The 22557-nt window shown below is 33.2% G+C and overlaps 2 protein-coding genes across 12 annotated transcripts in view; one reads left to right on the top strand and one right to left on the bottom strand.

The window, feature by feature from the left end:
• Positions 1 to 4718: 4718 nt before the first annotated feature.
• LOC105345160 (uncharacterized) lies at positions 4719 to 8255 on the bottom strand. The gene is made up of 14 exons (XM_066071478.1): positions 8115 to 8255; positions 7948 to 8019; positions 7730 to 7810; positions 7500 to 7616; positions 7184 to 7300; positions 6985 to 7077; positions 6602 to 6757; positions 6359 to 6445; positions 6084 to 6245; positions 5753 to 5839; positions 5581 to 5661; positions 5330 to 5404; positions 5127 to 5243; positions 4719 to 4923 (listed from the first exon to the last, which is right to left on the bottom strand). Exons 1-14 carry the CDS (start codon positions 8253 to 8255, stop codon positions 4831 to 4833), a joined length of 1479 nt encoding a protein of 492 aa, XP_065927550.1. The 3' UTR covers positions 4719 to 4830.
• An 824-nt stretch (positions 8256 to 9079) lies between these two features.
• Positions 9080 to 22557, top strand: part of LOC105345155 (uncharacterized) — a 35968-nt gene continuing 22490 nt past the window's right edge. For 10 of the 11 annotated variants that reach the window (XM_066075942.1, XM_066075940.1, XM_066075939.1 and 7 more), the window contains exons 1-22: positions 9080 to 9129; positions 10758 to 10906; positions 11274 to 11437; positions 11795 to 11950; positions 12688 to 12769; positions 13865 to 13921; positions 14315 to 14398; positions 14551 to 14603; positions 15072 to 15132; positions 15450 to 15602; positions 15791 to 15898; positions 16243 to 16341; positions 16586 to 16660; positions 16949 to 17015; positions 17145 to 17245; positions 17783 to 17851; positions 18218 to 18448; positions 18613 to 18695; positions 18874 to 18976; positions 19336 to 19404; positions 19800 to 19915; positions 22435 to 22501. In XM_066075942.1, the coding sequence (XP_065932014.1) occupies positions 10784 to 10906; positions 11274 to 11437; positions 11795 to 11950; positions 12688 to 12769; positions 13865 to 13921; positions 14315 to 14398; positions 14551 to 14603; positions 15072 to 15132; positions 15450 to 15602; positions 15791 to 15898; positions 16243 to 16341; positions 16586 to 16660; positions 16949 to 17015; positions 17145 to 17245; positions 17783 to 17851; positions 18218 to 18448; positions 18613 to 18695; positions 18874 to 18976; positions 19336 to 19404; positions 19800 to 19915; positions 22435 to 22501 (2121 nt within the window). In that variant the 5' untranslated portion in view covers positions 9080 to 9129; positions 10758 to 10783. Of the gene's footprint in view, positions 9130 to 10069; positions 10188 to 10757; positions 10907 to 11273; positions 11438 to 11794; positions 11951 to 12687; positions 12770 to 13864; positions 13922 to 14314; positions 14399 to 14550; positions 14604 to 15071; positions 15133 to 15449; positions 15603 to 15790; positions 15899 to 16242; positions 16342 to 16585; positions 16661 to 16948; positions 17016 to 17144; positions 17246 to 17782; positions 17852 to 18217; positions 18449 to 18612; positions 18696 to 18873; positions 18977 to 19335; positions 19405 to 19799; positions 19916 to 22434; positions 22502 to 22557 lie in introns of those variants that run through there. The other variant, XM_066075936.1, reaches the window with a different exon arrangement.

Raw genomic sequence — 22557 nt, 5'->3', positions numbered from 1 at the left:
AATGTACATTTACACGTCTATAAAGTTAACTCATCTTTAGTCCAGTGATGTTATAGAGTCAAACTTCGTTGTCTCGAACTAGATGGGACTGAGATATCCGAGTATTTGTGATATCTAGGGTAAAATACTTAAAGAATAAGTGGTTGGGACTTACAAATTACTTCGACATATCCATTTTATTCGAGATATGAGTGTTCGGGATATCGAAGTTCAACTGTAGTTAAACATACGTGAACGTCAATCAATAGTGGAATTTACTAGTATCCGCTTGTTGGTACCCCCCCCCCCCAACCCATCCTCCTCTATCATACAACCGAATGTATTTTATCAATAATCCAACCAATCAGATTGGCTAGAATCACTTCAGTTCTTATCAATCGTACCTACTCGGCCATTTCCGTCACTGCAAATTTAATCGGTTACGGAAAAGGGCGAGCGTGATCCGAATGCACTTATTATTATCGACTTATGTAGTTCATAAATGTTGCATGGTTTGACAACTAAAAAGAAGCTAAATGTATTCTTACATTGTATAAGCCAACGCTTATGTTATGTATAAAACCATCTAACACTAGCTTTTCAATTTTGATAATGACATGCGAGTTCAACAATGGGCTCAGCATACCTGTTGATATCTAGACAAGGTCTCCTAATCGATCTTTATTTACCCGATTTATTCAAATTAAGAATCACAGATTAATTAAAGAATTCTTATGTTGAGATTTAATCGATGATTCATTCGATATACTAGTACGATTTACTAATTCGTTTATTAGTGCAACTGATGAATAAAGTAGTGAGTGTCTTTGGTCACAGAGGTCATCAAAACTATTCTGTCTCCAGGGTGTTAACATCAAATGAGTACTTTCTCATTTGTCTTTAGAAAACTGATTAGCACAAAATAGTCTATTAAATAATACCGATCATTTATGAATAAACAAGACGAACGACAATTTCAAATGGAATTCGCCCGCGTATAAAAATCCGACCAAAAACACCAAAGAGCCAAATCTACATTCGCCAATAAAATGTCTGTTGTCGAGACTGCATGAAAATTTTGACTGACGTACTTCAGAGGAGACATTAGTCAAAAGTTTTCAGTCTCGACGATTCTCGATTACTAGTAGATTATTTTTTTTTATCCTGTTTTATCTTGTTTGCATACAGTAAATCTACGAATTCCAGATTTGTTGAAGACATGCATAAAGATGCTAGCTGTACTTGCATAGCTGTTCTGTGTTAACAAGTGTAGTGAGCTTCTCCAGAGACTCGGCTACATATCATAGTTTATTGCAGGTCACACCGTCTTTAGTTATACCACTATCCTTACAGTTGATTTAAAACCAAAGCATTTTTTTTAAAATAAGCTGGTTTGATGTTGAATTAATTGTTTTTTATCCTCAGTATCTGATCCCCAATTTTTGAATTTAAATTCCGGTGCAATGTATCAAACCGAACATCTTTAATAAGATAAGCTGGGGTTTTGTCTTATATGTGTTGTTGTTTTGTTTATTGGCATTTTTTACGTATTATTTGAGATTTGTATACTTAAAAAGATAAAATCTTGATTGCCTGACACAACTCCGGAATGAATATATGTGACACGTCTGTTTTCTTGTAAGGCTAAGCAGCTGATATGTCAACGATACAGTCAATATTTCTAAACTATATCTAGTCTTCAACAAACAAAGGGTTAAAATAAAAGATCACATGAAAAAGGAGTGTAAAGTTTGATTTCTTAGTTGAAGAAATTGTGAATAATATAATTATGTTCGTGCGAATATCTTTAACAACTAAATCTACTTTATATATGTACATCTCAAAAAAGTTTGTAAACCTCTTTACTCATTTGAGAATTAAAGGGCTTGCACATTAATAAACTTATCAAATGAAATCTACACGTTTTGTAGATTAGATTACTTTAGTAATTAGACACTTGCATGCCATGGTATTTTTCGTCGTATACATGTATTATGTTGTTTCTTACCTTTTAAATAATTTTGAAGGCATTTTCTTATCTTTTCTTATCGTGGAGTTTGATAATTTGAGTTGAAGACTACTGTTAATGATACGATTGTACATGGGCGCGAATTATCTAGTCAAAACTATGCATGTTTTACGTCAGGGTAAAGAGAAAGAACTCTTACTAACATTTGTCTTACACCAATACTACTGTCTAAGAATCGAAGAACTCATGAATTAGCATTAATTAATGAATGAGAACCCATTCCTTTCACATGGCTTTCTCAATTTGGATCTTTGTCACCTGCCAAACTCAAACTGGTAACCAGTATCTATCCATATTCGTTTGCCTAACTACTGAATCAAGCGTGAGCTTTGACATTAGGAATTTGAAGGGAACGAGGAGTGGATACCGAGACAGTCTTTGGAACATCCTACGCCATTGTAGCATTCCATCTCAACTGGTCCACCTGATCAAGAGCTTCTATAACAATATCAGATGCTTAGTAGGACACAACAACATCTTTACAATGTTAAAACCGGGGTCAGACCAGGATGTGTGACCTCTGCATTACTGTTCAAGTTGGTCATCGATTGGGTCATGCGAAAGACAACAGAAAACTCTCAAAGAGGGTTCCGCTCGTGCCTTTTCTCAACTTTATAGGATCTGAACTTTGTGGGTGACCTTGTGCTGCTGTCTCACACACACCTTCATAACCAAGAAAAGACCAACAGGCTGCAAGCAGACGGACAACAGGTTGACCTACGTATAAGTACAAAGAAAACAGAGACAGTGACACTTATGTGGAAGTGTCTGCTAATGGTAAGATCAGGGAATTAGAACTACACCAGATAGACAACTTTATAAACCTGGGAATATAGCATCAAAACACCAGATGGCGTTACAAAGGAGGACATACACAGCAGACTGGGCAAGGCCATGGGAGTATTTACGGACATGGACAACGTCTGGAGCTCTGCCCAATACAGAACCAGCACCAAGCTGAAACTTTACCAGAGCTGTGATGTGTCCACACTCCTGTATGGATCAGAATGTTGGAGAATTGCAGCGACAGACTTCTCCAAATTACGATCATTCCATACGACATGCCTTTGCAGAGTACTCAGAATTTTCTGACCAGGAAAAAAAACACAAATGAAGAACTACTAAGGAGATGCAACCAAGAGGACACCGGGACCCTCTTTAAGAAACGCCAATGGAGATAGATAGGATATGTTCTACGAAAAGACCCTCGGTCAACAACGAGAGCAGCTCTACACTGGACCTCAGAAGGCAAGAGAGAGGGGAGGAGACTAAGAACATCATGGGGAAGGACAGTCGAGAGCGAGCTTAACGGTCAATAACAATTAAACTGGCCAAGGATAGGCAGGGGTAGAGGAAGTTTGTTGCTGCCCTACACACCACAGTGTGTAAAGGACAATGATGGGGAATATAAGTTGTATTTCACCAATCCTTTAACCAATGTTTCACAAATTGTACAACATCTGGAAATCTTCTCAGATCTGCAAACCTTCAACTCCAGCTTATCATAAGTACCGGGTATTAATAACCAATAACTCGTATTCAATGCAAAAAGAAGCATTTTTTTCTTTGACGTCTTCATAGGACAGTTTTTTTTTTCAAATACATGTAATGGGACATTATGGCCAATATATGTATCATTGTTTTAGTACAACAGTTTCTTTATATTAAAATATGTCGCCAACTTACCATTACAACCTCTATAGAAAACGCTGGCCCTTGACCAATAGTTAAGGTTCCAAATTTACGAAAATTGACGAAATTGGTTACTATCAATAAAGGAATCCACAGAATTCAAACCATGCACTCGCGTTCCTGGTAACCATACACCTCTAGCAGATACACAGAACAACCTGAATAGGAGCGAAGCAATACACAAGACATTTAAAACAATGAATGTATCTATTGTCAGAAATGTCTTTTATTGTCTAGAAAAGAGCTGCCAATCGTCAGGGTATGTTCAATGGGTGTATGAAAAGTGCGCACGTTCGTAATAATTTGGTACATTGCAGAATGAAACAACCAAAATTATATAATTTTTCAGTTATAGTAAGATTTATTAGTACAAAATTTGAACATTGATAATTTTCTGTTTTGCAAATGCTCACTATCGTAAATCATTTTCTTGTTCATTTCAGTGTAATTTCCTACAGTAAAGGGGCAATAACCCTAATTACACGAATGTACACGTGCAATGAGGCTCATCTGTAGCGGACAAATCAATAATATGATAAAAAACAAATGATTTTCCAGTTTCTTAATTAACACGTAATAATGGTTTAAAAGTTATTTGATCAATGTCTCGTCTTCCTAGATATGTGACTATCAAATAAATCATGGGATAAGCAAAAACAAATGCTTTTGGTCCAATTCTTAGCTTTCTGTTGCCTCTTTGCGAAAAGGCGTAGTCAAGTACACAAAACGTATAGTAATATTCTATACAATTTGCCGTATTAGTAAACTCTTACTATGATAAATCTCTTAACAGATTAGATGATTGAAAACATTTGTTGTTATGCGTATAAATAATAATATGGAGATGTTGCTTCCCCAGTCTTTATATCACAGACTTATATACCATATGCATCATTTTGAAATGGGATGTTTAAAGATCGAGATACATGACGTATAAAATTCGGTTTTATGATTTGTTGGTAATTTACAAAGTTTTCCCCGGTAATTTAAATAAAGAAGTCAACAACATTAAAAGGGTATAACATTATTATTGCTGAAAGGATATAAATATATTTGACACGGAAAATATTCACAGACATCATTGCAATTTAGTTAAATGGTTGAAATGTAATATAAAATTTGTCTCTTTTTCATGAACGGCCAAATAACCGGCGTAGGAAACTGTGTCTTTTCTTTTGTTGTTTCTTAATCTTCCTCTCTTCGCTTGAGTTACTTTCTTTTTTCTGTAATAAATTCAGAACACAAGGTTTACTAATTAGCATGTCATCAAGGACCATGAAAAACTTACCCCCCCCCCCCCCAAAAAAAATATATCGTTGCATATTATGTTCTGGAATTCCCACAAATAACTTGAAGTGTCATTTCATTTTTTTTTCAAGAAATACCGGTTTAAGTTTATAATTTTCATGCAGTGCGTGTCACTCACCAGTGGTTCCATTTGAGGGCCAGCAGCAAGCACCTCATTCTTTATAGTAGTTTCCATGACAACGTGCTCAGTTACATCGCCAAGCAACGGTTTGTCTCGCACATGTTCTTGAGTTTTCTGCAAGTAGAATTGTCCATGTAAAAATTTGCTTTTGAACAGGCCCAAGTGCACAATTTATCGGAAAGCCTTAAAACATATTTTACCTCTTCTAACTTAAATCCATCCAGAGCCATTGGTCTCGACATCAGACTTATGTACACGTTCATGTTTTCTTCGTCCTGATGAAAATATCACATGAAAAAAATTTGAATTACAATGCAATGCTTTGATGGATAATTAATGACATATCGGTGCACTTCTTAACATTTATAAACTTAGAGTTACTAACCAATAAAGCTTATATTTAGTAATTTTGTATATATGAAAACGTTTCTCCAAACGGTTACTTAATTACCTCTGTAGAACTGGAATTATGTTCAATAGGAGGTGCTATATGGACTTCTTCTTCTTTCGTTTCTTCCACAGTTTCCCTTTCCTACAAGTTTAATATTCATTAAGTTTTTAAACGAGAATACAGTCCGGGACGGAAACGATATTCAAAGCAATTTTTCACAGATCGTCTATACCTCGACTACAGTAAGACTGGCAACAAATTTCTCACGGCTCCATCTCCGTTTGAAGTAGAAGTGGACTGCATCGTTTGGTGCAAATGGCTGAAAATAATAAATTAATTGTTAGATAAATTTCATTCTCTTATGGCGGTTTTATACAATTTCGCATAGCGTCCGCTTGTTAAATATGCATAAAATTGTAGAATGCAAAACTTAATTCTAAAATTAAGTGCAAAATATACTTCAAAAGTATTAGAATTATTCTAACGATATCTTAGGCATACACTTATTTATAAATATAAATATATATTTTAAATTGACTTTTTAACACAATCAGAACTTGTACCTCTATATATTCTAGTCTCTTCCCCAACCATTCCATCAGTTGTCTTCCGGAATCAAATTCTGGCTTGGTTTCTTCGTTCGTCGGTTCGATGAGTAGTTGACTTACGTTTTGATGAGAAACTTCTGTCTCAAGTACTTCTTCATCGTCTTCGTTTTCCATTTCCTATGAACAACAACCATTTGAATAAATTAGAGTTTTATATCAATATAGTTTTCAAACGAGAATACAGTAAACGGAAACGATATTTAACACAATATACCACAGAATAATTGTACCTCCAACGTATCGACAGTAGCAACAAATTTCTCACGGCTCCATGTTCGTTTGAAATAGAAGTGGACAGCATCATTTGGTGCAAATGGCTGAAAATAACAATTCATTGTGAATATGCATACCACATGTCAATGTCTCATGGCGGTCCTATACTTATTTCTAAACGCTAACAATTACAATTTTCCCGTTTTACCCATTCTGGGATATTGCTGTGTTTACCACATTTATATTGCAAGTAAATGTACCTCTATATATTCTAGTCTCCTCTCCAACCATTCCACAAGCTGTCTTCCGGAACCAAACTCTGGCTTGGTTTCTCCATTCGTCGGTTCGAGTCGACTGAAGTTCAGATCAAAATTATCTCCCTCAATTTCATCTTCATCGTCTTCGTTTTCCATTTCCTATGAACAACGACCATTTCAATTCATATACATGGATTATAGTTCGAAGGATTAAAACATGTTCTTTCTTGTGCTAATACTTGTATTTGCCAGTATCTATACGAAGAAAAATCTTCCTTTTCTTGTCTTGAAATAGCAGTTTTGAAAAAATTTAGCTATACACACATTTTTAAACACGGTGTATACATATTTTGGAAATTGACACGTGGCATGGGTTGCTTACTAACATTAAAATATTCCATTTCAGAATAATACTTGAGGTCATCTTTTCTCCATTTTCGGAAAAAGTAGTAGTGCGTCTCATCTTTTGGTAGAAAGGGCTTAAAAAGTAAATAATGCAAGAAAATTATTTAATAAATTGATGATATCAGCTCCGAACAAAATATGAAAAATAAATACTTTTGAGAAGACAAAAACATTACTTACCTCTGCATATGGAAGCTGGAGTTCCAACCATTGCAGATATTCAGCCCCAGTTCTGAACTCAACAGCGAACTTCTCATTGCTTTCAACTTGGTCATCATCATTTCGTTTGTCTGTTTCCTAATGCAATGAAAACGTTCCATCAAGTACACGATATTTTCTCCTCAACTTCAGCCCCCCCCCCCTCCCATCCGAAAAAAAATTATTTAGGTTACTTTGAATTCAGAGGGATGAATTCGACCGAAATATACCCTATACTGGTATATGCATTCGTTTTACATAAGAAACCCTGGTCTGCATTTAACATTTATCACAATACCTCTATGTATAGAGATTGGTGCCTCAGCCAGTTGAGATATTCTGTCTTGTGTTTGCATTTGGAAGCAAACTCTTTGCTGCAGGTATCTTCAATATCATAATATCTTGGGACAATTTCCTACAACAACGAACATATAATATGTATTTCTATAAAGTAAAAGATTAAGCCATAGTTACCTTTTCAATCGTTTACTAAATACAATCGCACTTAAATTCTTTAAAAATACTAACTTCTATTGTCTCTAGATCTTCCGAGTATTCTCGATATCGGAATACATCTGCCAACTCTGTTTCTCTATCTGGATCATAAATCTACAACACGTATTGTTTTATCATTTTATCAAAGCTTTTTTATCTATAAGACATCAAATAACTCCATTTGTGTTCAACTTTTGGAAATAACATACAGTAAGCATGCGCTTCTTGTTGTGTACCATTAATCAATCTACCTTTAGCAACTTTGAAATCTCGTCATTCTCTGTGGTTCTGTCATCCTGAGATTTGTTGCAGCATGCAGTTGTCTATATATCATAGAAATACAAAACCATTGTTAAGTGGGATAATTCATATTTATATCCAAATTTATCAATTTCATTGATCACACGATTTTTCCAACCTTCGCAATTCTTGGTCTAAATTGTTTATCCTCTAATTCCCTCCTAAAGTTGTCAGTCTGGTATTCATGGAATGCATTCGCTATTTCCCCCATTCTAGCCAGCCTGGTTTCAATGCTCCTTAAAAATTCCTCTCCATTCATGTATTCTGGTTCCTTGAGAAAAAACAACAACAACACATGAACCGACACAAAATATTAAAAAGGTTTTCACGAACATGTATTAAAAACATACATGTAATTTTAACTCGTTATTTCATATAATCAGCCCCTATGGTGATTGGTATTTACCATTTTCAATTCCTGAAAATTTCTGCAACTTCTGATTTGTTTGCCGTGAAGCGTTATGACTTTCCTTGGAAGCGATTGTAACGTCATAATGAAAGCGATTAATTGTAACATCATAATGAAAAACGTCACGACGCGCCATTTTAGATTGTGACGTTGATTGATCGGCGGTAAAGGCAAAACACTATATATCATGGATATTTTTTTCTTCAGTTTAAAAAAAATGTTAAACGTTTGAAGAATTACATGTAATTATTCGTCATAAAACATATTGATGAATGTTTTCCCCATTTTTTTTAGAATACCATGCAACTCTTTGTTTGCAACTTCGTTGAAGCTATATCATTGATTTAGATAGCATAGTCGTTAATGACAGAATCCGTAAGAGTTTCAAACATGCAGCTAATAAAAGCACACAAAATATAAAACTCGTTTTTATCGACATATCCGAAAATTTATGTTTAGAAAACTGTAAGATTGTCAAAATACAAATTTAAACTTTAAAATATGAATCACATCTCAATTTAAACACATTTTTTTTAAAAAAAAATTGAGCTCCCTTAATAGTTTTGTTGTTCAATTAATTCATGTTATACTTGTTTGGCTCAAGTATTATTCTAATGTGTTAAAAATCAGTTTTGACTCACGAAAAAAATCAAATATTATTTCCGATCGGGATCGACAGCTCTTTCATTGTGACGTCACAAATCCAAAAGATGCCGGGAAGCTGGTAAGTGAAGAAAAGAGAAGAACTTCTACATTTTATGTATATTTTGACTAGGCTAAGAAGTGATTTTGTACAAGAAAAGTATTTTGATGTAATGTCAGCATAAGCATTAAGCTCATTTGTACCAATAAATTGAAAAACGTGAAGTCTTTGAAGAACACTGTATAAAAAAGATGACTGCACTGTCCTTTGGTCAGTTGGTGTTGCCAACGTCGAGATATTGTTGTCAGATTGTTTCACGTTGTTCTGACTTAGTTTTACATACGTTAAATATCAAGTTATTTTGTTTTAAAACACCACATCTACCGCTTCAGGTTCAATACTCAGCCAGTTTAAATTATTAGTTTACAGCTATTTTACATTTGCAAATGACATATGAAAAGTAAAATGAGATGATGTGTAGGCTAAATGAAAAATCTTGAATTTTTCCTTTGTATCTCTTTCAGTTGTATTTCTTTGACAGAATTGTAATGTGTATTCTAGTCTAAAATCATCAAATAGTGACAGAATTGAACATGCAGTCATTTCTATTTTTCTGTACCTAATTTATTATTTTTTAATTTTATTGAACACACTAACATTGCCTTTAAAAACATTAGGAATTATGCTGTACCATTGGGTAGAAATGAATCCAGAGAGCTGCTTAAAATGCCAAAACCCAAGCTTTGAAGCATTAGTTTCAAATACATGAAGAATAAGGGCAATGCCAGCCTAGGCATACTATTTCAATCTGAACCAGTGTTGTCTGGTTTATTTAATATAAAATGATTACATAGACATAAAAAGACACATATTAATGAAGTGTAGATTCAATTTAAGTACTTAATCCAAATGAAATTCTACAAAAATTGAAGTCAGGATTTTATAGGGATTAAAAAGTTCATGAAGGTTTAAATGGAACTAACAGTTCTGTGTGTATTAAATAGTTGAACCATCTTAGATTTATTAATCTTTATTTTGGCACAAATTTATATAATGTTCATAATCAGGTGTGTATGTAGGTCACTGTGTTGAAATGGAGAAAGTGGTTTAATATTGTGACTGGATCTAAAGATAGACGGGTAAGGAGTATGTTAGTTATTGTTACATGTAACAAATACATATAGATCACTTACTGTACTAGAATGATTATACTAAGTTTGAATTGTGTCACTTGTTGAATTATAGTGATCGATTGAAGAAAAATGTTTTCAAAGCAGACAATGCATGTAATATATCAAACATGTGGGGAGAATCTTAAATTATTTCAGTTATCAAATAGGTTTTAAAAGAAATGAAATAAAAGTATATTCTTTATATAAATGTATTCCTCACCCATAAGTTTACATCTAAAAAATTATATGTGTGGGGCAGTATTAGCATGTCCATAGAATTATAACTTAGCAATCCTTTCATATGAGCATTGGCCAGCCAAAAAAATATGGCTCGGATCCCTCAAAAAATATTCCTAAACACATTGTTTTAATTTATGAACATTTGATGAATTAAATTCATTAAAGTGAAGAGTCTGTAACTTTTTCGAAAACAGAGTAAATATGCCTGTTCTGAGAATGATATTTCATCAAAATTTTAAAGAAAAAAATTCTGTGACTGAAGCAATGTGTTGGTTGAGAATGTATAATATATTATAGGTCCGCTCTAGGGAGAATTTAGCATAATGGAGGATGAAGAGCGGTGGGACAAAGTGAAGAACTGGGTTAATGTTCAGCATGACATCCAAACTCGCCTCCAGAAGCCAGACAAGTTTGACCAGAGTGTGACACTGTACCACGGGCCGCAGGTAGTGTCGACTATCATCATGCAAGCACAATACATTTTTCAAAGAACTAATTGTAAAATGAAATTTTAAGGTGGATATTTTTGCAGATGTTAGATTGCATGTACCGGTACATAATAAAACACAATATAAAATTTACATGCACAATTGACAAAAAGTACAATGATTCTCTTCACATTCAATTCACTATGTTCTATATAATTTGTATCATTATCAAAGAATAATATAATTTCTTCCAAATTTAATGGTGCATCTTTTCTAAAATCTATTATTTTTCAGATTTTTTATATTGCACTCTAGCTGTTGTTACTAGTTACACCTACAGATGTAATGCATGTATTCAATATGCCCCCTATTTTGATTTGGATAGCTGTATCACACACTGCGACATCCTGCTCACATCAAGTGTATGACCCATTTCACCAGCAATGTGGCGGAGAACTTTGTCACCCATTACAGAATTGGGACGATGGACCACATCTCTATATGGAACATGGAATCCCGAGAACGAGACGCTGTGTGTAATCAAAAGAGGTACAGGTGTTTACGGAGATTTTTTATTGATTGGTTATCACAGATTTGTTTATAAGGTTCTTGGTAAAGACTATTAAACTTATATTTTGTTGGTTTTTGTTAATACTGTGTTAGACAACTTTCTATCGTTTTATCATTTGTATGATAAAATTACGGGTCGTCTCTAAAAATTGAAGTACATGTAGAAGGAAAAAGGTAGGGGGGGGGGGGGTCTGGTGGTCTAGTTTATAGCTAGATTGTGTTTGAAATGCAATAAGAGCAGAATAATTTAGGTATTATAGGTGGGGGAATTCCCCACTCCCCGGGTCTTAGAGACAACCCTGTATGTATTAGTCACTTTGTCATTACTCTTTGTAGGTTTAACATAGATGCTGAACTGACGGCCATGATGTTTGTTCCTAAGCACAGAGTGTACCTGGGATTCGGGTCGGATCTGATTATGCGGGTGTACACTGATGCTAAGAGTGGCTGCAAAAATGTGGGATCTATTCCATGTGACACCACCATCTTATGGTAAGTGATTAGGAGGTTGCATTAAGAGGCATTTAAAGATCACAGAATTTAATGGCAAAACACAGTATCATGTCAATATTGTATAGTAATGTGTTCTTCCATCAGTATACCAAGGGTGGGTGGGGAGACGAGGAGTAATGGTATATTTCTCTCATTTTTTATGCCCCCTTTTGAAGAAGGGAAAGCATATTGCTTTGCTGCTTTCCGTCTGTCTGTCCACCAGAAGTTTTTTTTCATTTTTTTCCCAGAGGTTGCACATACTGAAATGAAATTTGATATACAGATTTATCATAAGAATAGCTACGTAAATTACGTTTTTGGGAACGATCAAGCAATTTTGACAGAGTTATGCTCCTTGGATTTAGAAAAATTCCAGTTATTTGCTATTAATTTCCATGCAGAGGTCTCCAAGGAAGGAGGCATTTAAGTGTTTCACAAACATCTTCTGTTTTAACATTGATACATTAATTGTGGTGTTATTGAATCAAAATGTGTTTTCTGTACTTGAGACTTTTAAATAATCTTATTTAATTAAGTATGATTTGTAATTGCATGCTCCAATCTTCATGCTTCAACTTTTTGGAGTTTCTCTAAAATGTGATCTTGTATTGTTTGAAATAAAGTGTTTTAGAGCGATACTAATAAAAACTTTGTCATGGTATGAAGAGCGATGAATTAAGGTTTATATATTGTTGATATTCCAAGAATATGGAAGTCATATATTTGTTTTATTTCAGCATGTCATACAACAAGGATACAGATGAGGTGTACGCTGGGGGAATAGGAATACTGGAGAAGTGGATGTTCTCTGGGTCTGAGGTAGTTTATTCAAATTATATATTGTATACATGGTTATTTTCACCTTTTTTTCACCCTTTTACACTTGAAAACTATTCCGTCCCGTCTTGAATATGCCCAGAAAATGGAGTATAAGATAGATACTCTTTCTAATTGACACAGTTATTTAAGAATTTGTAGGAATTTGCCCAGTTTAAGATTTGCTCCATGACAAGGAGGGAGAAAGTAAAATGGGGTGAATATTTCCCTGTATACAGTAATGATCCTGAACAAGTAAGACAATGGCTGGTGCTGTTTAAAACTTTGATGTTATAGTTTAAATTTTTAGTGATTAACATAATAAATTTCGTGTGAGCAAATCAGGGAATGTAAGATTTAGATGTGTTACTCAATTTAATGTGTTAAATACACTTGACTTGTAATCGGTGTTTCCGCAAACTTTGAAAAAAAATCATGGTTACTTTTTCGCAAAATGTGTTGTCACAGTTTTGCTGAAAAAATATATTGCTATTGTATATTGTACCTAGTAAAATTATATTTCAACATTTTGCCTTTGTTTAAACAATACTTGCATCAAAATAACTGTGCCCCTTTAGGGCCCTTAATTGGTCTATGAAGAAATTGAATTGAATTGAATTGAATCTAATCATTAGCAACAGTATGCACATTTGACAAACATGAATTTCTGTACCCAGAATCAATTAATAAATGAACTCATCTTTAATATACCACGGTACATGTATGATTATATTTATAGACTAGTTCTTGGAACTTTGAAGCTATTTGTGGAATGGCAAAAAAAGTTATCATGAACTGTACATGTAACACACTTTGGCAGAATGTAATATAAATATATTTATATGCGGAAATGCTTGTAGACATACATTATAGATACACAGATACAATTACATACCGGTATCTAATATCTAAAGATCACTATCAAAATAATGCACAGCAATTCAAAGAGGTTGACAGTATTTCACAGTAAATGTTTTTGTACAATTTACATTTTAAATGTTAAAATTGATCATTTCAGTTGCTTTTTATGTGAAGCCTTTTAATGGATATACTGAATGGGATGCTTATGGTTAAATTTTAATGTCATTTCTGTTTCAGCATGCTGCTTATGTACAAAAGAGAGAAAAATTTGACACAGAGATAAGATCAGATGAGGTAATATTGCTCTTTCCTTTATTGAAAACTATCATTTTAAGTTGATCAATTGTTACATTTATTGCTATATGTGCAATTGAATTTATGTTTTGGTGTTGGTTTTGAATGCAGCTTAAATTACCTGTAAGGCTGTCAAAATGATATGAAATACAGAAATTCAATAATACATACCCCGGTGTATGTCTAGTGAAAAATATTTTGATTCCTAATATTTTTATGCTTGCATTTACTGGTACATGTATTTGTATTTTTGCGATCACTTTATACTTTACATATACATGTAAATTTACATTAGCTCGTGCCTTTTTAGATTTTTCTCAAATATTTATTATAAATATTGATATACATATTTGTCGTTCAATTTCATATTATTCATTTTCTTTTAATCAACAGTGGGTGATTGATATCAAGGTAGATCCCAGAAACAAACAAATGTTGGCTCTGACCTACGATGGAATATATGTTGTCAGCTTCATTGTAAGTACTTGTATATATGTTGATGCTGATGTGTTTATAAAAAGGTGATTTCTGCATATGTCCCATTTACACATATCTGTAGTTACTTGGTTAATGAATGAATTAAAGTGATGCACTTGTATATTGACTTATTTTATGGAAACTATTTGCAGAGCATGAAGCAGACACATTTGCTACAGAACAGACATGAAGGATCTCTCAGATGGTAGGACATATTTTCATTCATTGATGTGTGAAATTTTTTTTTTACTGTAAAAATGATTCCATTTCATATACATATATTGTTTGTCATTTAGTCCGTTGTCTATCTGCCTGTTTGTCACTCTTAATGCAATTCAATTGTGTTTTAATATTCTTACTTTGACTTTCCCATGACCTTATCTTCAATATTCTAGTGTATTTTTAAAGAACTATTTATAATAAGATATTTTTAACTACATGTATATTCATTAGAAGAGATATGTCTTTTGGTGAGAGCAATCTGTGATTGTGATTGTGATCTGACACTGTAATCTGGCGCCAATTATTTTGACTTTGAACTTTTTCATCACCTAGGAAAATAAACTTTACTCTCATTTTTAAAAAACACAAAAGTGTTTAAATGTTTTATAAACCTATATATATGTGAAAAAAGACATTTTCTAAAACTTTTAAACGTACCGGTATGTTGTAGCTGTTCCTTCTACAAACAGAGGGAATACTTCATAACTGGTGGGGGAGATGGACAAGTCAAGGTAACTGCTGCATGTAATTACACAGTCATTGCCGTATTCTTATTGTTTCATGGTTCAGAATATTTTTTTTATATAGTCTGGATTTTTTTTATCAGCTTTGATATGTATTTTCTAAACAGAGTTGAAATTGTCTAATTTTGTTCTAATTATTTTTCAAATCAAGTATTTAAAAAAAAAATTATATAGTTTGAAAGGGGAGGGGATTGGTTTATATTTTCCCAAAATAATTAACAATTTTACAACTGTCATTCATGTTACAAAGCTTCTGATTTTTCTGATATAAAAGGATTTTTGATCAGAATTTGCTTTAATTGTAGGTATGGAATGCGGTTTTTTTCACACAAGTCCACGTATTCTACGGCCATCGTGGACCAATCACAGGTCTCCAGGTCCACAGCACAGACCCCCTATTGTTCTCTAGCTCCATGGATGGCACAGTACAAATCTGGAGGATGGACAACTTCACCAAAGTAAGACAAAAATTACCTACGGTTTCATGCACATTTTCTTCTCATATTTTTTTTATCTTAATCTAAAAAATGGCTATGATTAAGGATGAAAATAACCATTAAAGTCTCTGATTTTTGCAAAATATGAAGGGGTGTTACATGTATTTTGTTTCAGTTACCGGTATGTGTATTATATATGTTTTTTCCAGTTTATGAGAGTTGAATTAGGAGTTGGCATACAGCAAATGAAACTTTTAGGTGATGAAGAGTTTTTCTGTCAGACAGAGAAGGAAATTAGAATCTACAATTTGAACCAGGTATGTTAAGTCTATAGCAAGGATTAAGGATTTCGTATCTGTTAAACTGTGTTCCTGAATATATCTTGCTGCTTCTTAAGGGGATGTGTTGTATAATTTGATTATTATCATATAAATTTAGAGATGTTAGACCTAGGGCTTTTATTTGCCACATACATGTACTTTTATAAAAATGAAATTTTGAACTTCTCTGATTTTTTTTTTTAATGAATGTACATATATTTGTTTTACCCAAAAATTCAGCATATTATTCAGCACCTGAGATTATGAAGCACTGATTGTAGTTTTTTCCTTTGAATGTATTTGGTACTGATAACTTCTAGTGTGAACTTTTTTTTCAACAGTTCTACACATTGTTTGCTCCAGTAGAGTCTACAGTGTTTAAACTAAAGCTCTTCCCTAGTGTCAGAGGCAAGCCAAGTCGAGTCATAGCATCTACTGAGGTATGTCACCAAACCTGGTCATCAGAAAATGTACTTTGAAACATTAAGAGAAAAATAACGGTATTAAAAAATAATACATGTACTTGATTGAAATTTGAATTGCCACTTTTAATTTGAAAAAAAAAATTCTATCATACCAACATAATGCTTATAAAAAGTAATGTACATGTAGTTACATATAAGAAGTTGAAAATACTTTGTTATGTCAAGTACCGGTAGTATATAACTTACATATTCAATCTAGGATGGATCAGTCCGATTTTTCTCCCCTGTAACTGGAGCCACAATTACCATGATCTACCCAATGCCAACATTTCAGGTACAATCTTCATTACAAGCGGTACTGGTGTTTTATTCATCACAGATTTGATATTGTTATTTTCATTTCAAACATTGGATTTGATTTAGAGAGATAAAGATATGACCCTAAAAATATAAGTAAAGTATGTTTTTGGATGGACATTTTTTTTTTTTTATAGTTTTGTAGAACAGAAAATAAAAGAGATACTTGTGTTATGAAGTGTCATCAATAGCTCTTATATACAGTCTAAGAAAAAATATGAAGAGCATATATCTAACCTTGTGATTGTTTATAAATTTTCCATAGGTTTTTAGCTCTTTTGCATATAACAGAGATAAAGAAAAGTTACTCACCATTCTACAAAATGGAGATGGTAAGAACACAAATTTGTCAAATAGAAAAAATTCAATTGACATTGTTAACTATTTACTTAATTTGTTTTATGCTTCATGAAACTGTAATTTTGTACTATGATTTTAAACTTTGATGTGTTCCCTTGCAGTCTTAGTATTCAATTGTGATACGAACCCTTGTAAGGCGGAGGAAGTATGGCAGCCGGCCTCCCCCGATGAGGAGGTTACTGAGCTCTCTATCATGGCTCTGGTAGGTTCCCAGTTCCCTTTAGTTTTGATCTACTTTAATTCATGTATGCAATAGGCTTTGTTGGTTTCAAGCACTTATCAACAGTAACACCTGGACTTTTCCAAATGAGGAGTCTAAAAATCTCAAAATTATTATTTCATTGACTATGGTTCTAAGCTTTTTAATCTCCACCACTGTAACATTATTCCGTATTGATATAGTGAATATTAGAATACTGGTAAATAAATTTTTTTGTTACATTAAATAGAGTTATTCCCCTTTTCAAACCTTGCATTAAATATCCCTGCCTGTCGTAAGTTTTTGAAAATTTTGGCCTCAGAAAAATTAAATTTTAGGTAAACCCTCTCTAAATATATTTGGGTAAGACACAGCTGATCTGTGTTTGAAAAAATGATTTCAATTATTGTAATTTTACAGTTTTAATGAAATTGTTAGATCTAGTTTTCTGTAGACTTTCTAATTTTTGTTTTCAGTATCAATCTAGAGCTACCTGGTACTCTGTAGACTCTCTAATGTTTGTTTTCAATATCAATTTAGAGCTACTCTGATATAGATGGTGAGAGTACAAGGGAAACTGTTGTCTTGGGAGGATTAAAGAATGGACAGGTATATTTGAAAAGACTTATTTTCTTTAGAATTTAGAACTTTTTTCAAGAATATGTTAACCTAACTTTATGAAGAAAACTTCTATAAAAATGAATTACCGGTACTACACATTACATGCTGTACAAAAAATGACAAGATTCTTCCCTAATCTCATTACTTGTGTAATACCAATGTTATATGTCTGCTCTTGTATCTTTAGATGATATACCCGGTAGTGATGACAAGATATTTTCATAATTTCAATATTTGTGTGATATCTTTGTTTTTCCTGCTATGTTTAGATGATAAAGTGAACATGTAATGACAATATTCTTCCCTGCTTCCAGTACTTGTGCCATATCTATGTCTCTGTCCTTCTATCTCTAGATCTCTTTACTGGATGCTGATCAGTGTGTGATGATCAAGAACCTACAAGCTCACGAGGGAACCATCACCTGTATGGAGGCCATCACTGACATTGATGATTCAGGATTCCAGATCCTGGAGACCAACTCCACCCTGGTCACCGGGGGGCAGGAAAAGTCCCTCAAAGTGTGGTCTGTGAAGGTCAAACCTGGTCACTCAGGGAACAAAATTATCCTGGAGCAGCTAGTGAAGGTATGTGTACATGAGCTGTGTGTGATCATTAACTTAGGTGACTGTATGCTCTAGGTTCCTTATTTCTCAGGAGTTCTACGAAATCACAACTTGGTCTTGAGATAGTTGATTGCTAAAATCTGATGGAAAAGTTCTTGCATTATATGTGGTCCCTGTTTTGTCAGATTCCATGTGATGGTATACCTAACCTCCTCAGTGTCTATGAGAATACCTTGTGTGTCACCATAGACAGTCCTGACACAAAACTGTAAGTGAATATATCTTCTAAACAACAAGATGAAAGTTGTCATATTCACAATAGATATATACAATAATATGAATGTAGTCATTTTCATAATAGATATTTGTGTACATACCTGAAAGATTTAATGTCAAATATAAGGTTTTTATTATCATATGTAGATGAATTTGCTCCTTTTCTTCAGGTTATTAAGAATGTACAGAATAGATGGTCGGGATCTGGAGACCACATCCTCAATACACTACACAGAACTGTACCACGCCCAGGATGAAGAACACACAGAGAGGGTAGAGACTTAACATTGGAATTTATTCTATTGCTTTTTTATAGCCAAGATATTTCTGACAAGCTCATCTATATATTAGTAGTCATGATTGAAACTAATTGGCAAACAGATTGATAAAAAGAAATTCTCAATGTTTTATTTAATCTTTGTACATTAAAATACACAGATTAGTGTGGATTTGATTTAGCGCATTTCTGTATTTACCCATTAATCTTTATAAATGTTTGACATGTGGTGATGTGCTTGAATTAGCGGAAGCCTTACTCTGCTAGAAATACTATATATAGTAAACAGTCTACAGTATTTTTATTAAAACTGTATTATGGTTGTCCTTTTACCTTGAATACTTTGAATACACAGATGACTGCTCTAGACAAGTGTCCCCTGTTAGGATTCTTTGCCACTGCCAGTGAAGATGGGTATATCAAAGTAAGAATATTTTATTTACTGCAAATGACACTCAAATGACACTACAATTACTTCATAGCTCACACTGTACTTTTGAGCAATAAATGATATTTGAAATTAAGTTTATCATCGATTTTTGTGAAATATACTGTGGTTTCATTAATATCCGTTGAATACCAATTTTCGTTGATTTCGTTGTTAAGTTGATCCATGAAATTAAATGTTCATTGAAACGCCATTTCTATTAACATTTTGTATTGAAATGGTCATCAGTCACGAATTTAGGTATCCTTGAAACTGTGATTTTCACTTTATCCACGAAAATTGATGCCCTTGAATATTAATGAAACCACAGTAGTTGTTAAATGATTAAACATAACTGATTGAACATAGTAACTGGCTTTTGCTTACAACAGGTGTGGAATCGCCACAATCAGTTGGTGAGGGAGATGTACTTTGGAGAGCCCCTGTTTGGTCTGTGCTTTGCCAATGCTCGTGGAGATCTGCTGCTAGGTTTCCAAAACCACATCTGGTTTGTATTTAGCCTTGTTTACCAGTATTTGTACATAGATCTAGAAAGGTAGTTGTCTGAAGTACATTACTTCCTGGTTCTTAAACCATACTTTGATTTTCTTCTTCCTCTTCTTCTTCGTCTAAATTTGGGTTGAACTTAGATACTCTTTGACATTTAGACTTGGAACATAGATGATGTTGAAAAGGAGTGCAAGTGCCACAATTTTTGACCTTGACCTATTTTATATCTCAAAGTCAATCATTTTTTGAAAAATACATGTATTGTCCAGACTATAACTTGAAATTCCTTAAACATACAGTCTCTATAAACTTGTATGATAGATAGATGGCATATAACCTAACTGAAGCCTACCAACATTTTTTTACTTTGACCTAATAATTTATTTATTTTTTTTAAGTAAAACGTTACCCAGTAGGTTTCTTTTTCTTATAAGATATTATCTATAAGCTTTCATTAAAACTGCACATTGAAAGGTCAGTGGTACTTTGTGCATTCTACAATAGTGTTGTCATTGTACATGTACCTGTTTATCCACATTAAATTTTTTATGATGTTGTATTTTTATATAATCTTGAATTTGTTTAAAATTTGACACCTTTAGTTAGAAATTATAGATTATGACGTTGCATCTGATTTATTAATGTAAGTACACATTATATAATCCCTTCAGATATGTTTGTTTTTGCGCAAAAAATAGTCAGCAGATCAAATGAAATACTTTATAGGCCGTCTTGCCTTTTATCTTTACCCTGAAAAAAAAACCGTTTGACATGACATTCTCAAAGAATTAATACCAGAAATGTTGGATGGATTTGCAGTAAGTCTTTTGTCAGCCTGCAGGTACACTTGCAAAATCAATACATGTGATGGTGAAAGTATTTTGTGTTCCACCATCATGATGTAATTCACTTTGACTGGACGGGGAGCTTTTGATGTCTCATGTTTATGCTTGGATGTATGGATCAGTGAGGAATTAATGGTCATTATTTTGTCAAGATCATTTAAGGGATCTGTGATTACTGGGTATGTTTATGCAGTGTCCAACAAGCACTTATTAGCCGCAGTTTTTTTTTTTGGTTGACTTTATTTAGTGAAATCATAGAAATTTAATTTTAGAGTATAAAATAGCTATAGATATAGATAGTGGATTTTTTGTTTTCATGGACAAGAGTTCTTAAGGTATGGATCAGATCTACATGTACATTCTTTTAGTTTATTTTTAATTTTTAGCCTTCCATTTTTATGTTAATTACCCAAAAAAATATGTGATTTTGAAAATTCCTATGTTCATTTGCATTGTATAAGGTAATATTAAGCCATAGTGTGTTTACATTTAATTTATTGTTTTGATATCTCAGATAAGTATGAGCTGGAAACCTCTTATTCATTAAACAAAAATGAAATGATCTTTAATTTAGTTTAATTCATTCCCAGATAAGAGAACGGTTTTGACAGCAGGCTGGCTGTGTATAACATGAACAAATCTGATACTCTAGTTACTCGTGCAGAGCAATAAGATTTTTATCTCAGGGATCCGATTACCCAGGATTTATCTTAGATGGAATACAGATTACCTCTTCATATCAATGCATTGTCTTTGATGGATTAATTAATTTGTTTGTGTACTGGGATTGATCTACAAAAACATTCTTTGAATTCAAACCAGGAGGGTCAGATCTCTGCATTTTAAATACGGGGCTGAATTTTATATTCTGCACAAATAAACTGTTTATGTGCAGTACGTATGCTGTTAGCTTAAGTTAGTGTATTGATAATTACGTAAAGCATCTGCAGTGATCTATTGAGTGTGGGATTTTTGAGATTATATTTGGGGGAAAAGAAAATTTCAATAGAAGTAAGTAATTAGGTCTGAATAAGGTTTCTTTGTTAGGCTGTTGCTAGATTTATTTAGTTAATTCATTTTGCTTGATTTGTTTTAGATATTTTTCAGACAGACTTCTGAATCAATGGTCCATGGCTTCATTAAAAAATCATGTGAATTTTACTTCAAGTGTGAACTTTATTGATTTCTAATAAAGATAAAAGGGAAAATAAATTTTTAAAAAAATGAAATCTCTAATGGTTGTTCAAAACTTTCGGGTATTAATTATTGATACTAACTTTTTGATTGAATGCAGTCACATTATTTAAAGTAGCGAATTAGTAAAAATGAAATAAATATCCATGAAAATGTTGGTAAAATTTTGGTTACAGGTTTGTTATTGTAAACAAATTTGTGAGAAAATTGTCCTCCTGTTCACTTGGTTGAGTTCTGATTTAAAACCTGGCCCCTCCCTCTCTTATATTGGTGCAGTATATTGATTCTTGCATGTAATTTACCTACGGATGATTATTGGAAAGTTCTATGAGTAATACAGAGGGTGGAACCTCAAAAGCATGCATTAAACAATAGCTGTATAGTTCTGGAATTTGATAAGGCAGGTTTTAATTTTTTTGATGTATTACCTAAATGTCAAAACACAATCAGTTTTTTATGCACTTCACTTCTGTTTCAGCTTAATTCCTTTGACCAACTTCTTCCCACAAAATTATTTGGAGCTCATTTCACATCAGGAGTTTCGGGTAAGATAAAAGTTTACAAGGAGAAATTTTTATGTAGAGAAAATGAATAGGCTACA

This window comes from Magallana gigas, chromosome 2 (genome assembly GCF_963853765.1).
Source record: "Magallana gigas chromosome 2, xbMagGiga1.1, whole genome shotgun sequence".
Taxonomy (NCBI): Eukaryota; Metazoa; Mollusca; class Bivalvia; order Ostreida; family Ostreidae; genus Magallana; species Magallana gigas.
Note: the sequence above shows the minus strand (reverse complement) of the source record. Positions and strands in the feature narration are given on the sequence as shown.